Source organism: Amblyraja radiata, chromosome 4, assembly GCF_010909765.2.
Source record: "Amblyraja radiata isolate CabotCenter1 chromosome 4, sAmbRad1.1.pri, whole genome shotgun sequence".
NCBI classification, from domain to species: domain Eukaryota; kingdom Metazoa; phylum Chordata; class Chondrichthyes; order Rajiformes; family Rajidae; genus Amblyraja; species Amblyraja radiata.
This window is the reverse complement of record NC_045959.1, coordinates 10,272,135-10,288,048: the sequence shown is the minus strand read 5'-3', so window position 1 is coordinate 10,288,048 and position 15,914 is coordinate 10,272,135. Positions and strand designations below refer to the sequence as shown.

Below are 15,914 nucleotides of genomic sequence, written 5' to 3'. Positions count from 1 at the left end.
CAAATGACTTAATTACCCACTTTTCATCATGGAAAAAGTTGGTGACTGTGGTGGGATGGGTTCCTAAAACCAAAACAAGGTTATTGCTGTTTGCCTGAAGGAAAGAGATTGCTGAGGGTATTTCTGAAGAAGATCCTGAAAAACTGAAAGAAAAGGTTGAGCAAGTTTTTATGGCATCATACCACGTACAGGGATTACATCCTGAGGATCTTCCCAGAGCAGAAAAGGTGATTATTTCTTTCTGTCAAAGACAAAAATACAAAAAAGAAATATCGACGTTAGAAGCTAGAGTACATGGTGCCAATAGAGACAGTCAATGTATAAGCTGGATCCGGTATTGGAAGGATGACTTCTGAGAGGTGGCGGACGTCTGAATCGACTGGCAATGCCTGAAGAGGCTAAGCATCCTATTATTCTCTCGATAGACTTTCATATTTCAACATTACTGTTACGACATATTCATGAACAGATTGGACAGAGGAAGAAATCACATGTCGTCACAACTTCGTAAGAAATATTGGATTATCAAAACTAACTGTTGCAAGAAAAATAATATGAAATTGTGTTGGATGTGGGCGACAGCGTGGAAAAGTTGGAGAACAGAAAATGGCGGATTTACCTCTGAAGAGGATTCAAACTAATAATCCTCCATTTACAGATATGGGAGTAGATTGCTTCAGTCCTATTGAGGTTAAGAGAGGACAAAGCCTTGTGAAAAGGTATGGTATAATCTTCACTTGCATGGCAAGCAGAGCAATGCATCTTGAAGTTGCATCTACACTTGACACAGACGCTTGTATTCATACATTACGGAGATTTCTCTGTCGACAAGGTCAAGTTTCATCATTAAGATCAGATAATGGTACGAATTTTGTTGGAGCAGAAAGAGAATTGAGAGAAGCGCTTAAAGGCTTAAATCAGAATAAAATTCAGAGTGTTATGCATCAGGATGGGATAGAATGGAATTTTAATCCTCCAGCAGGTTCTCATCATGGCGGTGTTTGGGAATGATTGATCTGCATGGTTAGAAATGTGCTACGCTCTGTTCTTAAACAACAAGTTCTGGACGATGATGGATTGCAAACTTTATTTTGTGAAGTTGAGGCAATTTTAAATGATCGACCCATTACTAAGAGTTCTGGTGATCCAAATGACCTGGAAGCGCTTACACCAAATCATATTCTTCTGTTGAAGACCAATCAAATGCTACCACCTGGGCTCTTTGTGAAAGAAGAATTGTATACGAGACGCAGGTGGAAACAAGTACAATAGATGGCAGATCTTTTTGGAAAAGGTAGACACAAGAAAATATGCCTCTAATCCAAGAACGACAACGATGGTCGAGGGTTAGAAGAAATGTTGTTCCAGGTGATATCGTTTGTGGTTGTTGATTCTACTGCACCACGAGGTTCTTGGTTGATGGGAAAGATACTGGAGATCATGCCAGACGTTAAGGGATTGGTGCGTACAGTACGGCTTCAGACTAAGAACAATGTCTTGGTAAGACCGATAACCAAGATATGTCTGTTACTAGAAGGCGAAAATGAAGATGGAAGAATCACTAAAGAAGTCTGACTGCTGATATAATGCATGTTATTTTTGTTTTTTTATATATGTTAAGCTTTTACAGCCCCCTTTCTTAAAAATGTCTATTAGTAATTTTCTCGTTATATACTCAGAACAATTAGGGGCTGGTATGTTGGAGCCATTAAGCTTAAGTTTATTATAGTCATGTCTAGTTACCTTTGATTATTATCTGCTTGTGTTAATGTGGGTGGGATTTTATACGTAGTCTGGGGCGTGTTTTTGGCTAGAGGATTCTGGCGCAGACACTCAGGCGATTAGTTTTAGTTTGATGTCGGGCCATGGAATGAAAGTTTTCTACCATGACCATGTTGTCAGAAGATGTACTTTTACAAGAAGTTTTTTATGATTTATATGACATGAATGGAACGACGATTAAGAACAGAAAGTTATGAGTTATTTCATATTATTACAATAAAGAAGCTATTAATCAAGAGACTACTTCTGGTAGATTTATCTTTGCTGTTTCCAATGTATCGTGTAGTGCGTGAGACTACTTTTCTAGCCATACCCGACAAATTAGTGGCTATCGAAGGTCGAACTTTGAGAAGTTGTAAAAACAGCCGCCACAAGGTGTCTAGATAAACAAATGAATGCAAAGCAGCACACCTATACAAAAATAATTAAAAAGGCAAATTAATGCAAGGTTTGTTGACCTGTACAAAAAAAGTAAACAATGATGCAGCTGCTTCCCATGCCCCAATAATTTCTGCAACACTGGCATATAAAATACAATTTCTTCAGATAAAGTGTTAAAACCAGATTAGACTGGACCACTTAATTGGATTGGTGCCCTAAACCTGTACTGCTGCCACTTTCAAAAAGAACCAACTGTAATTTATGTCATAGGATTACATTTGAATGGGATGTATTTTATAGCAGCTGGAATCTGGAACATACAGCCCAGTTGTTTTACAATTCAAATCAAGTCATAATGGAAGCCTTCAACAATAACATGTCACACAAAAAGCACAATACACCAAAAAAACCCTCTGTAATTCTTAACTTACAATTTGATAGTTGGATATCCTCGGACTCCAAATTCAGAGGCAACACCTAGGGGGAAAGTGGTGAGATGATAAAAAAACTGTTAACACAGTACATCTAGTTTAAAAATTGCATCTTTTTAAGTTTCTAAGTATTTGAAATTAGAATTTAAATTCAACAATACAAACACATTGTGCAGGTTGGATTTTTGGTGTATTTTCTTTTAGTACAAGGTGTAAGATTTTTTAATACAAGAACCTTTAATAAAATGGCAATTAAACACAGTACAGCTTCTAATGAGTGTCATTAAACTAAAGAGATGGTAGCTAAAGCAAATGTTTTTTTTCTTTTTTTGGGAACCAGCTGGGTATAATAACTCATTCACACTTGCATTCAAATATGACAAATGCCTCGAATAGAAACTTTAGACGACTGGGCAACACATTTTTTGTCGAAAAGGTTAATGGGTTGTAGTTTTCACAATCTGAACTCATACATGGGGCATTTTCAAATTGCTAAATGTAAGATAACTATGATACAAGTCACACAACCTGGAGGAGAACGTACAATGTAACCATTGGACTATGCACGTGGTAGAATACAAAAGGGATATCAAAATATATATTAGCCATTTCTAGAGGAACAACGTGATTTCCACAGACAGAGTTTTAAATTTCCTCAATGCTACAGAACTAATTGACATGAATTCCAGATCAACAAAATTACATTTTCCCCCATGCAGAAATTTGCTCAAACTGCATAAAATCAAAGTTGACAGGTAACTTTCAGCGAAAGTCAGAGAATGGAAGATCCTCCTGCCCTAAAAATCTTTACTCAAGAATCCATTTACAGTATTCACACGCTGATGCAATTTTTTCCATAAACTTTCCTAGGTTCTACTCCTCACCCACACACTAGGGGCAATTTACCTAATAACTTACATGTTATTGGTATATGGGAGGAAACCAGAACATTTGAAAATAAAACTCACATTCTCCCCAGAGTTCGAATCAGAGTTGCTGGAGCACTGGGGCAGCAGTTCTACCAGCTGTGTCACTGTACCTCCCAGTTTTACTTTAATATGTTATGCAAAATGAAAAACAATCTCTTTTCACTTAAGGGCAGCTCCATTGGGAATCACATGTTTTCAATTTGCTTTGCAGAATATTAAAACAAGACAGTTAGCAGGTGTCACAGTAGCACTACAAAATTCTCTACAATATCATCTCTATGGTTCAAAGAAATGAATGCAATTGCATCCTTCAGTATTCAAACACTTACACACATTTTTAAATGCAATATTTCTCATTAGTTTATAGCAGAGTGAATCAATATGTATTATTATGATACTTTGTTCCAAATTTCTAATCTCATCTCATGTGATTGTTCTCAGGGACCAAAAAAAAATGGTGTTATAGCATGAGGTTTAATAACCTCATCACTTTTTGTGGTCTTGCAGCATTTCAAAAGCTTAACAAGCCTTGATGTAAATATAGGTAATCAACATTTTATGTAAATTTAAATGAGAAACCAATACATCAGATAAGCAAATATTTAGTTCTCAGACATCTTTGATGTGAAAATACCATATTTAATGTTGCCATTTCTTTCCAGCGATAACCTTTTATTAAAGTGAAATTCATAATTTAGTGCTAAACAAATGACCTTTTGTCTTTAGGTTTACATTCATAACCCACATTAATGTAAAGGTGGTTGGTGGAAAATGGTATGAACAAAACAAAAGGACTCGTGTACAGGAGCAGGGATGTCCTAATGCTTGTACGTGGCTTGGCAAAAATTGCCACCTGGAGCATTGGTAATCAAGCATGTCTGCAAAAAAAACAAAAAAACTTTCACCAGATCCTTAACAAATGTGATAACTTAGTCCTATTTGAAAAAAAACTCACATTCTCCCCAGATTTTGAATCAGAGTTGCTGGAGCTCTGGGGCAAGGTAAGAGAGAGGGGGCCAAATTCCATCGGAGAGCAGTGCCCCATTTTATCTTGAGGAATTAAGTGGTGCTACATCATGGACAATCTGGCACACGATCATTGGTTGGCATTGAACAGGACCTGATTGCATCATTGATCAAGGATAATGCATGGACTACTGATGAAGAATGTGATTGCAATAAGGATTTTGCATCTTTACCCAAGCTTGTAACAAATGGCAAACAATGGTATCTGGCATGGTTCAAAGACAAAAGCACATGCAATCAGGGGCTTGATTCCTGGTCTGGTCAGGTCAGCCTAGACAAGTCAGCCAGCAGCATGTTGTAATTAGTCTCAATGTTTCAAACAGATCACATGACATTGTACAACCAACAATTCCTGCCCTTGGAGGAAATAAGAATTGAAGTATTCCATGTGATAAGAATATAAGAACACAGAAAACATGGAACAGGTGCATAGAAAATAGGTGCAGGAGTAGGCCATTCGGCCCTTTGAGCCAGCACCGCCATTCAATACAGAGAAAGGTTGAACAAGTTAGGTCTTTATTCTTTGGAGCGCAGAAGGTTAAGGGGGGGACTTGATAGAGGTCTTTAAAATGATGAGAGGGATAAACAGAGTTGACGTGGATAAGCTTTTCCCACTGAGAGTAGGGAAGATTCAAACAGGAGGACATGACTTGAGAATTAAGGGACAGATATTTAGGGATAACATGAGGGGGAACTTCTTTACTCAGAGAGTGGTAGCTGTGTGGAATGAGCTTCCAGTGAAGGTGGTGGAGGCAGGTTCGATTTTATCATTTAAAAATAAATTGGATAGTTATATGGACGGGAAAGGAATGGAGGGTTATGGTCTGAGTGCAGGTAGATGGGACTAGGGGTGAATGCGTGTTCGGCACGGACTAGAATGGCCGAGATGGCCTGTTTCCGTGCTGTAATTGTTATATGGTTATATGGTAATATGATCATAGCTGATCATTGAAAATCAGTAACCTGTTCCTGTTTTTCCACATATACCTTGATCCCTTTAGCCCCAAGAGCTCAATCGAACTCTCTCTTGAAAACATCCAGTGAGTTGGCCTCCACTGCCTTCTGTGGCAGAGAATTCCACTCTGCAGGAATGGGCCAATCAATGTTTTGAGCCTGTTCTGCCATTCAGAATGGTCAAGGCTCACCCAAATCCCATGAAGTTCAAACATTTGTTAAGCAGCGTTGAATATAGTCTCCGCCATAAAGAATCCCAATGAGATGTAACCATCAGAAGAAAATTTTGCTCAGCCCCATCTGAAAGGATCACTTTCTCTGAAATTATGCTCCTTTCACCTCTGCTAGTATTTTGATGAGATCACAATTCATTCTTTCAAATTCAAGTTCACAAGTTATAGGAGTGGAATTAGTCCATTTGTCCGATCAAGTCTACTCCGCCATTCAATCATGGCTGATCTCTGCCTCCTAATCCCATTTTTCTGCCTTCTCTCCATAACACCCATTCTAACCAAGAATTTGTCTTTCTCTGCCTTAAAAATGTCCGATGGCCTCCACAGCCCTCTGTGGCACTGAGTTCTACAGTTTAACTACCCTCTGACGAAAGAAGTTCCTCCTCACCTCCTTTCTAAAAGAGCGCCCTTTAATTCTGACTACTGGTCCTAGGCTCCCACCAGTGGAAACATCCTTTCCACATCCACTCTATCTACGTCTTTCATTTTTCTACAAGTTTCAATGAGGGTTCCCTCTCAACCTTCTAAACTCCAGCAAGTAGAGGCCCTGTACTGTCAAATGCTCATCATATGTTAACCCCACGCATTCCTAGAATCATTCATGCAAGCCTCCTCTGTGCCCTCTCCAGAACCAGCAATTCCTTCCTCAGATATGGGGCGCAAATATCGTCACAGTACTCCAAATGCGGCCTCACCACTCACTCTTAAAAGTATTAGCCGAATCTTCATACATCAACCCTTTCATCCCCAGAAATAATTTGGTATACCTTATCATCATCTCCAATGCAAGGAGATGTTTTCCTTAAATACAAGATCAAAACTATGCACATTATGCTAGTTGTGGTCTTACCTGTGCTCTGAAGCACTCTTCAAAACTTGAGCACTTTTATGCTCCATAACTGTTGCAATAAGGGTCGTTTTTCCATTAGTCTTCCTAATTATTCTCTGTATTTGCATATTGAATTTCGCACGTCATGTATTAGAATCTCTTAGACCCCTTTTGTAGTGCAATATTTGAGTCTCGTTCCATTAAAACAATTCTTTCTTTGAAGATGGATAACTTGACATTATCCCCCACATTCAATGATGCCCATCAACATCTTGCCCATTCACTTAACCCATCTCTCGGTAGGCTCTTTGTATTCTCAAAAGATAACTTCTCCCTTGATCCAAATCATACAGAGTAAATACAGATCCCATACAAAAGATCACTGCATAAGGTAACGTTATGGGTTATATGATGGCATAGATCGGGGACAAGCTAATAAATAAATCAGTGAACATAATTTTCAGAATGGCAATCAACAATATGTGGGGTGACACAGGGATTGGTACTGCAACCCCATGTATTTAGTTTAGTTTATTGTCACATGTACCGAAGTACGGTGAAAAGCTTTTGTTGCCTGCTATCCAGTTAGCAGAAAGACAATCCTCGATTGGTATCATGGAAATGCTGCCTGACAGGCTGAGTTACTCCAGCACTTGTGTGCAGACCAGTTGACCACTTTTCTGAACTCGTTCAGTCGAGTGTCTAAGACCATGTCATTTTAAGTTGTTATCCCACTCCAATTCTGACATCATTCCTTAACCTCCTATATTATTCCAAAGGCTATTACTAGCTTGAGGAACACCACTTCTTTTTCTAAGTGGGCATCTTATGGACTTCTGGACTGAATAATGAGTCCAACAATTTCAGATAGTCAGCCTTTCCAGCAATCATTTCTTCTGGCAAATCTGTTTCTTCCAAATACATCTTTTTTTAATGTTGAGTAATTCATGAACTATCCTCTTTATTTATCCTTTTATTCACTTAGTTATCCTCCCATCCACACTATCACACATCTTCCCTTTCTCACTCTCCTTTCTTTACCTCTACATCTTTAAACTTGTCATATGTAACTTTCTTCAATTTTGTTGAAGGGTCATTCTAATAGTTTAACTCTTTCTCTCCAAAGATGTTCAAGAAGGAACTGCTAATGCTGGAAAATCGAAGGTAGACAAAAGTGCTGGAGAAACTCAGTGGGTGCGGCAGCATCTATGGAGCGAAGAAAATAGGCAACGTATCGGTCTGAAGAAGGGTTTTCGTCCGAAACGTTGCCCATTTCCTTCGCTCCATAGATGCTGCCGCACCCGCTGAGTTTCTCCAGCACTTTTGTCTACCTTCTCTCCAAAGATGTTGTCCGAACCAAATATTTCCAATTTTGTTTTAATTTAGATTTCTAACATCTGCACTTTTCCTTTTGAAAATAATCAAATTGATTGTAGATTATCTAGAAATGAACAATATGCAAAATTAAATCAACTTTAAAATTCTTGAATTACCGTTCAATAAAATGTCTATATTTTAATTTCAAAATATAAACAACTCACAAATTCCATCACACAGCACCCCGGTTTGTCCAGGAAAGGGAGTTCTTCTGACAAGACTTTAGTCTTGGAAAATAGGTACTTAAAAGTAATCACTTGTTTTAGGTGAGACTTCATAAGTAGTTATTTTACTTGCATTTTGTTTAGATAGACATGGAGCAATTATACAATGCAAGACAGAATAGCACAGTTCACCTGCAAAAATGGTTGCATCCATCTTTCCAACTTTCACTGGAGACCCTACAGATCGCATTTCAGTAGCTACCTCATCCCATATTGGTTCCAATTTCTTGCAGTGGCCACACCAAGGTGCATAAAACTGAAATAAAACCACAGCAAAGGTTACTAGCTGACCCTGTAGTCAGTGAATTCACTATAGTTTAAACAATGTAATGATTTAACTTAATAATCAATGCAGTTTTAGATCATTTGTTCGGGCAAAATTCTTATTCACGCAAAAGCTTCTTTAAAAATGTTTTCAAAACACACATGTCAGCAGCCACCACTTCCTAATAACTAACCAAATTATCATTTTTCACTAAGGAGTGCATTATATCTAATACTCTGGATCAGATCTTCACCAAAATGATCACAGGCATTTTTATTGCTTATTTGCATGCATTTGAGATGGAGTAAATGCACCAATATCTTCTGCTTTCCCCAACTTTCATAATCAAAAAACAACTTGTTACTTTATCTGCTGTTAGAATTGGTTTCTGGTTAAACACATCAAATATCACAAGGTAGGGCACAACTGATCAAACACTAAAGTGAAAAAAGAGGCAGAATAGGATATCAATAGTTCATTCAAGCTCACATTTATTGTCACATGCACCAATTAAGTACAGTGATATTTGAGTTCCATACAGCCATACAAGTAAAAAAAGAACACAATAAACAATAATTTTAACATAACTATCCACCACAGTGGAATCAACATTCCTCAGCGTGGTGGAAGGCAATAAAGTTCAGTCATCTTCCTCCTTTGTTCACCCGTGGTGGTCACCGCCTTTAACCCTCAGCACGGCACAATGTTAAAGCCCGATCGTTAGGATGATGGCGTCGGGACGGAAACACTAGCATGTAGCTCCCAAGTCGGCTTTTCTTACCGGAGACCGCGGCTTCATGATGTTAAAGTTCACAAGCCCCACGGTCGGAGTACTTCCACAGCTATCCTTGCAAAGGATCGCAGCTCCGCGATGGCAAATCCGCGGAGCCTCGCTTGTGGCTTGAAGCTCCAGGTCGGTCTTCAGGAAAGGCCACACAAATCCAGTTGCTAGGCCGCGGGGGAGGGGATGGAGACGTGACATGGAGAAAGATCACATCTCTGTCGAGGTAAGTGACTGATAACGGTTTCCCCCTATTCCCCCCACATAAAAACATACTGAGAAACATTAAAACATACATTTTAGACACATTAAAAATAACAAAAAAGTCTAAATCACACACAGGCTGCCATCTCAGCACCACCCGATGATGTGTATATATATAAATATCTTGTGACAATGCTTCTGGTTTGTTAGGGATCATGACCTAACAAATTGTGCCTATTACTTCGCTTGACTTACTCAGTGTTGTAACAACTTAATAAAACATTTCCTTTGAATAACAGACTGAAAGATACAGAGCTCATGTTTTGAGAAATTTATTAAATGAATTTTGGCATTTGTAAAACTAATTATTACTGAATATTTCCTTTCCTAACTAACCTAAACAAAATATAAATAACTGCTCTCTTTGCAAAGCACTATTTTATGTCTGCCTACTTCATGGAAATTAACAAAAAGAGAAGATGATGATTAGGTACTAACCTATTGGAAACCCTGGAGCCTGAAAAATATGTGCAACTGTGGGTCTGTGACTAGGTGTGCTTCCATTTTAACGAAATGCATAATTTGATTAGTTTAGACATTAGTCTTTACATCAGTTTTGATCTGGGACTAGGTCACAAAATTCCCTGGGCTAAATCATTCAAGGATTTGGACTAGTACTAAAGACAATATGGATATTAAGTATCTAAAATTTGGGAGAAAATAAGCAGATTACAATTTATATAACCCAACCGGAATATGTGGCTTCTAAAATAAGCACATTTCACTTAAAAGTCTGAATGTTTGCTGAACAAAAGTATATTGCACAACAATTAAATAATCTATTATCAACATAGGAAAATGATCAACTATTATCAACACAGGAACAGGTCCTTTGGCCCACAAAGTTTGTGCTGAACATACCTAATTACTCTGATCCCTTTTACCTGAATATGATCCATATTCCTTCTATTCCCTGCACTTCCATGTGCCTATCCAAAAGCCTTTAAAATGCCAATATCGTATCTGTCTCCACCACCACCCCTGGCAGTACGCTCCTGGCCTTCACCACCATAAAAAATGTGCTCTGCACATTTCCATTGAACTTTCCCTCTCTCATCTTATAGATATGCCCTCTAGTGTTGCACAATTCTACCCTGGGGAAAAAGGTTGTGACTAACTACCTTATCTATGCCTCTTATAATATTATATACCTATCAATTCTCTCCCTCAACCTCTGATGTGCTAGAGAACACAATTCAAATCTAACCAACCTTTCCCTGTAGCTAAAACCCTCTCATCCAAACAATATTCTGGTAAACATCCTCAGCATCCTCTCCAAAGCCTCCACATCTTTCCTGCAATGGGGTGACCAGAACTGCACGAAATACCCAAATGTGGCCTAACCAGTCCTATAGAGCTGCATAATGACTTCCTGACTCTTATATGCAATGTTCCTAGCAATCGAGGCAAGCATATCATACACCTTTACCACCCTATCTACTTGTGCTGCTTCAGTTGGCTATGAACTTGGACTCTAAGATCTTTCTGCACATACATACTGTTAAGGGTCTTGCTGTTAACTGTGCTCTGTCCTCACATTCAACCTCCCATGTGCAACATCTCACACTTGCTTGGGTTAAACACCAGCCCACTTTTCGCCCATTTCTGCAGCTAGTGCATATCCCACTGTATCTTTTGACAGCATTCCTCACTGTCTAAGTCCTCCAATTTGGATGTTGTTAGCAAACTTACTCACCAACCTATCCACATTTACATCCAAGTCATTTATTTATATATCAAAAACAAGAAGAGGTCCCAGCACAGATCCATGCAGAACTCCACAGGACACAAACCTCCAACAACCCTCTGCCTTCTATAAAAAGCTAGTTTAGAATCCATACAACCAAGTCATCTCCAATCCCATACATCTTAATCTTCTGGATCAGCCGACCATGAGGGACCTTATCAAAAGCCTTACCAAAATCTACACTGAAGGTCAGCTCAAAGTTTTAAGCAGGCATGAAAAGTTATTAAATTCATTCTTCAAATTCCAACATTACTACCCAGTGACATACTTATGTCAGTGTCCAGCTTTTACAGTGTACAACTGAAGTTCAGATTTGACTATTTTGAATGAATTAAGATTTACAAGAAATATAAATACAAGACTGTTTATTTAAGGGCAGCACCAGTCAGCAGTAAAATACAAAATCATTTATACCAAAACCAGAAGTTCACATTTTCTAATTTTGAAAAATCTTCAACTGCCATGTAGTATTGCTACTTAAATTCTTACTTGCACAGTATTAGACAGTTTAACATGTGATTACTTGCACTAAATAATTTAAAGCTGCTTTGAGGGTATAGCAAGCGGGGTTGACAATGGAACACATCACGTGCCACACACAGGACCTTCATTTAAGATTAGGGATCATGGAATCGATGACACTGTATTAGAGTGGATAGCTGGTTGTTTAATTGCCAGAAAAGAAATACTATGGACGTATTTTCACAAAACAACAACTAACCATTTCTTGTCTTATTTAAGGGCCTGTCCCACTTGCCGATTTTTTTCAGTGACTGGCGGCATCGTTGACTGATGTATCAGGTCGCCGAAAAAGTCATGGCGTGATGACGTATCGCAACATTTTTTTGTCGCTGCTGGATTTTGAAATGACACCGGCAGTCACCGGAAAAAAAAAATCGCCAAGTGGGACAGGCCCTTGGTCTTCACCCATTTCCTTTAAAAAAAATGTTTATGTTGAGTTAGTAGTACAAAGCTTATTAGGAAAGGGAGCTACAAGGCGGTGCAAAGGGGCTACAAATGGATAAAAAACCTTCCAATGAAAGGGAAAAAAACCAAATTTACAACATTACTTCTAGAATCTGAAGGCACTAAAGTGCATGAGAGTCAATGAAATACCACATAGTTCAGGAAAAAAGACTGGAGAGATTAAACTTTGTGCTAAAATACCACACTTCTTGAAAAGCTTGAAGATCAATACATTTTAATAATGAGAGAACCTGGCTAGTCCATGCATACATACAATTACAAAGTTGAGACGAAGCTGTGGTAAGCAATTAAACAATTAGTAAGGCAAATAGCTTTATTACTGCAGAGAGCCAGATTGGAGACTAGCAATTATAAAACACATTTTGTCTTTCTTTCAGGATTTCCAAAGTGCTTTGTAAATAATGATGTACATTTGGGCTGATGTCATAATTTTAATACATGGAAGCATAGCAGGCTGTTCAGATACATCAAGGCATCAGAAACAATAATATATTGACCAAATAACTAGTTTTGATATAGTGATATATACAGGCTAAGATACCTGGATATGTCACATTCTCCTCTTGAGACACAGATATTATGGTACTTTATTTTACATCTGGCAGGCATCAGAATAGAAAGTACTGCAAAAAAATGCCAGTTTTGATTTTTGTTCTCAAGTCTATTTAAAGAGATTCAAGTCTACCATCTCTGGCAGCCAACTACCAATTGGGTGACAACAATTGTTGATCCTTTCAGCACTGATAAATTTACTCAACCTGGATAGGATGCAACAATGATTCTCTGAATTACTTCCCAAGTTGATAAGAATTATCCTGTGAGCAGGGAATCTAAATAATGGATATATATTTTCAGGAGGTTAGGAAAATTAGAGGTGAAATCATTAAAATGCAACCAACTAATTCTTGAAGCAGGACAGTTAGTGAGAAGTTGTTTCCACTGTCTCAGCCAAGCATGCCATATTCACTTGATACCGAAGTGAGAATGCATTTCTTCCATATAACCATATAACAATTACAGCACGGAAACAGGCCATCTCAGCCCTACAAGTCCGTGCTGAACAATTATTTTCCCTTAGTCCCACCTGCCTGCACTCATACCATAACCCTCCATTCCCTTCTCATCCATATGCCTATCCAATTTATTTTTAAATGATACCAACGAACCTGCCTCCACCACTTCCACTGGAAGCTCATTCCACACCGCTACCACTCTCTGAGTAAAGAGGTTCCCCCTCATGTTACCCCTAAACTTCTGTCCCTTAATTCTGAAGTCATGTCCTCTTGTTTGAATCTTCCCTATTCTCAAAGGGAAAAGCTTGTCCACATCAACTCTGTCTATCCCTCTCATCATTTTAAAGACCTCTATCAAGTCCCCTCCTTAAACTTCTGCGCTCCAAAGAATAAAGACCTAACTTATTCAACCTTTCTCTGTAACTTAATTGTTGAAACCCTTGAAGCCAATGAGAAATACTTAGAATTGGTCACTGAATATGCTCAGTCATTAAAATAATTTTGGGTAAAAGTGTTAAGGAAGTTCAGCAATAAACCGACTGAATGGTGGAACATGTTTGGAACGCTAGATTATCTATTTCTGCACCAGCTGTTTCAATATCTTGCTTGTTGCGGCTTTCAACAATCATTCGGCCAAACAACAATTGCCTAAGAATGACTCAAAGGATAGAAAATTGCGATACGTCATTCATAGAAAAACAAAATTGTATCTTGTGTGAGAGTTAACAACCATTTGTGCCAATTTTGTGATGCATCACTCCTTAATGCAACTAAATGCATTTGCAGATGTACAATCCAACAACTAAAACATTAAAATGGAATGCTTTATAACCATGTATATCAGTGTTGGACATTTTATTCAGGTAATGATAATAGTAAATGAGTTTGATTCAAAGGGTACAAAAATAAACACAGGAACGCAAATCAGTATTAGTAGTCACTTGAACAAGAATGAATTAATTGGGGCAGGGCAGCATTGTTTGTCAAGGCAAATTGGGTAGATCTAACGTGAAACTGGGATTGGTCTCCGAGCAAAAGATGAGGTTGAGTATGGATCTAAGAGATACTTACGATGGTGGCGGATGTAGAGAAAAACTGATGGCAGAATGATTTAAAAAAAAATTTTAAAAAATGGAGTGTGCCACTAGTCGAGTTGTGGTGGCTGATTAAATCGGAGTTTAAACAGGGAACTAATCATAAAGTACTCAAAATAAAACAAATTGCAGAACTGTGGAGAGAAGGTTGTACTGTGATGCAAGGGCCAGGCTGAAGAGAGAGAGAAAAAAGTGGTCAGGAGTGGAACTAGCTGGATTGTTCTTACATGGAGCAAAATAAGGATTTGGTCTCCTCCTGTGCTGTAAACTTGGACACAATAAAACTGACACTGCAGTCTTATTAAGTTAACCCAAAAGGTACAAAACTAGCTTTAATTATCTAAAGAAAAGACATTGCTATAAACTAAAATATATTCTTTAATGAACAGCAAAAATCATTGGGCTATTAACATTTTGCATGACCTAATCATACCTTTTGAACCAAAAATGTCAGTTGCTAAAGATTAATTACCTGCATGGACCAAATAAATTACAAAAGCAATATCAAAAATAGTGCAAGATATAGGTTGGTCCAGAGCTGGAATATTGCACACAGTTCAGGTCGCCACACTATGCGAGAGAATATGTTGCTGCGATGGAATGTTTGAATTACGAGGAACATCTTGATAAGATTCATTTGTTTTTCTTGGAGCAGAGAATTTTTTGGGGAGGCAGAGGTGGGAGGAGGGGTGATGGGGTGGAATCTGACAATGATGTACAAATTTATATGTGGGCATAGATTAGTTAGATAATAGGAAACGTTTCCCTCTAACAAAAGCATATGAAATCACAGAGCACAGATTTGGTGAGTGGCAAGATCATCACAGAGGATCTGATAATTTATTTTCCACCAGAAAGGGTGGTTGTAATTTGAAGCACACTGCTTGAGCAAATAGTTAATATTCTCACAACGTCTAATAAAAACAAATCTGGATATGCTCTTGAATTGTTAAGTACAGAAGGCTACAGTGCAAGTGCTGGTAAATGGGATTGCATGGATGGGCTCTTGATGGTTGGCATGGACATGGGTCAAAGGGTCTAATTCTATCCTTATGAATATGATTCTATGTACACTTGTGTAAAATCAGTCAGCAGCAGATTTTTAAAACAATAAACAGCAGGTTGTAGTTGGGGTGCAAATATTCTAATGTCATATTGTACAGTAACAAATCAGCAAAATGTTTCTTGACAGTCCTGTGAAGAGACATTTAGTATATAGGTCACTGACCATTCTAGATTGCGAAGTAGCTTAGCTCTCGTAGCTCAAAATAACCTCACTTGCATAAGATGGCATTTATTACATAGTACCGTTGCAATTTATGTGGTGCACCTGCATAAACAACTGAACCTTCTAACTGAAAAACAAGCTACTCTTAATCTCTAAAGATCACTAACAACTGTAGCGTTATTTTTGGTGTAGTATTAGTCAATTAGCTGTAATGGAAAATGTCTATGAGCCTGACATTCTACTGCATTTAATTTTAAATTTAACAAATGGAAATAAGTCCATACTTACATCTACCAACCAAATGTCATCTTCTCTATTTTCTTTAAACCTGCAACAAAATCACCATTGTGTCAAATTCAGAATTCTAAC

At 38.1% G+C, this 15,914-nt stretch overlaps 1 protein-coding gene across 2 annotated transcripts in view; it reads right to left on the bottom strand.

Moving 5' to 3' along the window:
* The window catches only part of tmx3 (thioredoxin related transmembrane protein 3), a 116,489-nt gene that overhangs the window by 78,062 nt on the left and 22,513 nt on the right, over positions 1–15,914 (bottom strand). For both annotated transcript variants that reach the window (XM_033018933.1, XM_033018934.1), the window contains 3 exons: positions 15,834–15,873; positions 8,299–8,422; positions 2,595–2,640 (listed from right to left, as the gene is read on the bottom strand). In XM_033018933.1, the coding sequence (XP_032874824.1) occupies positions 2,595–2,640; positions 8,299–8,422; positions 15,834–15,873 (210 nt within the window). The remainder of the gene's footprint in view (positions 1–2,594; positions 2,641–8,298; positions 8,423–15,833; positions 15,874–15,914) is intronic.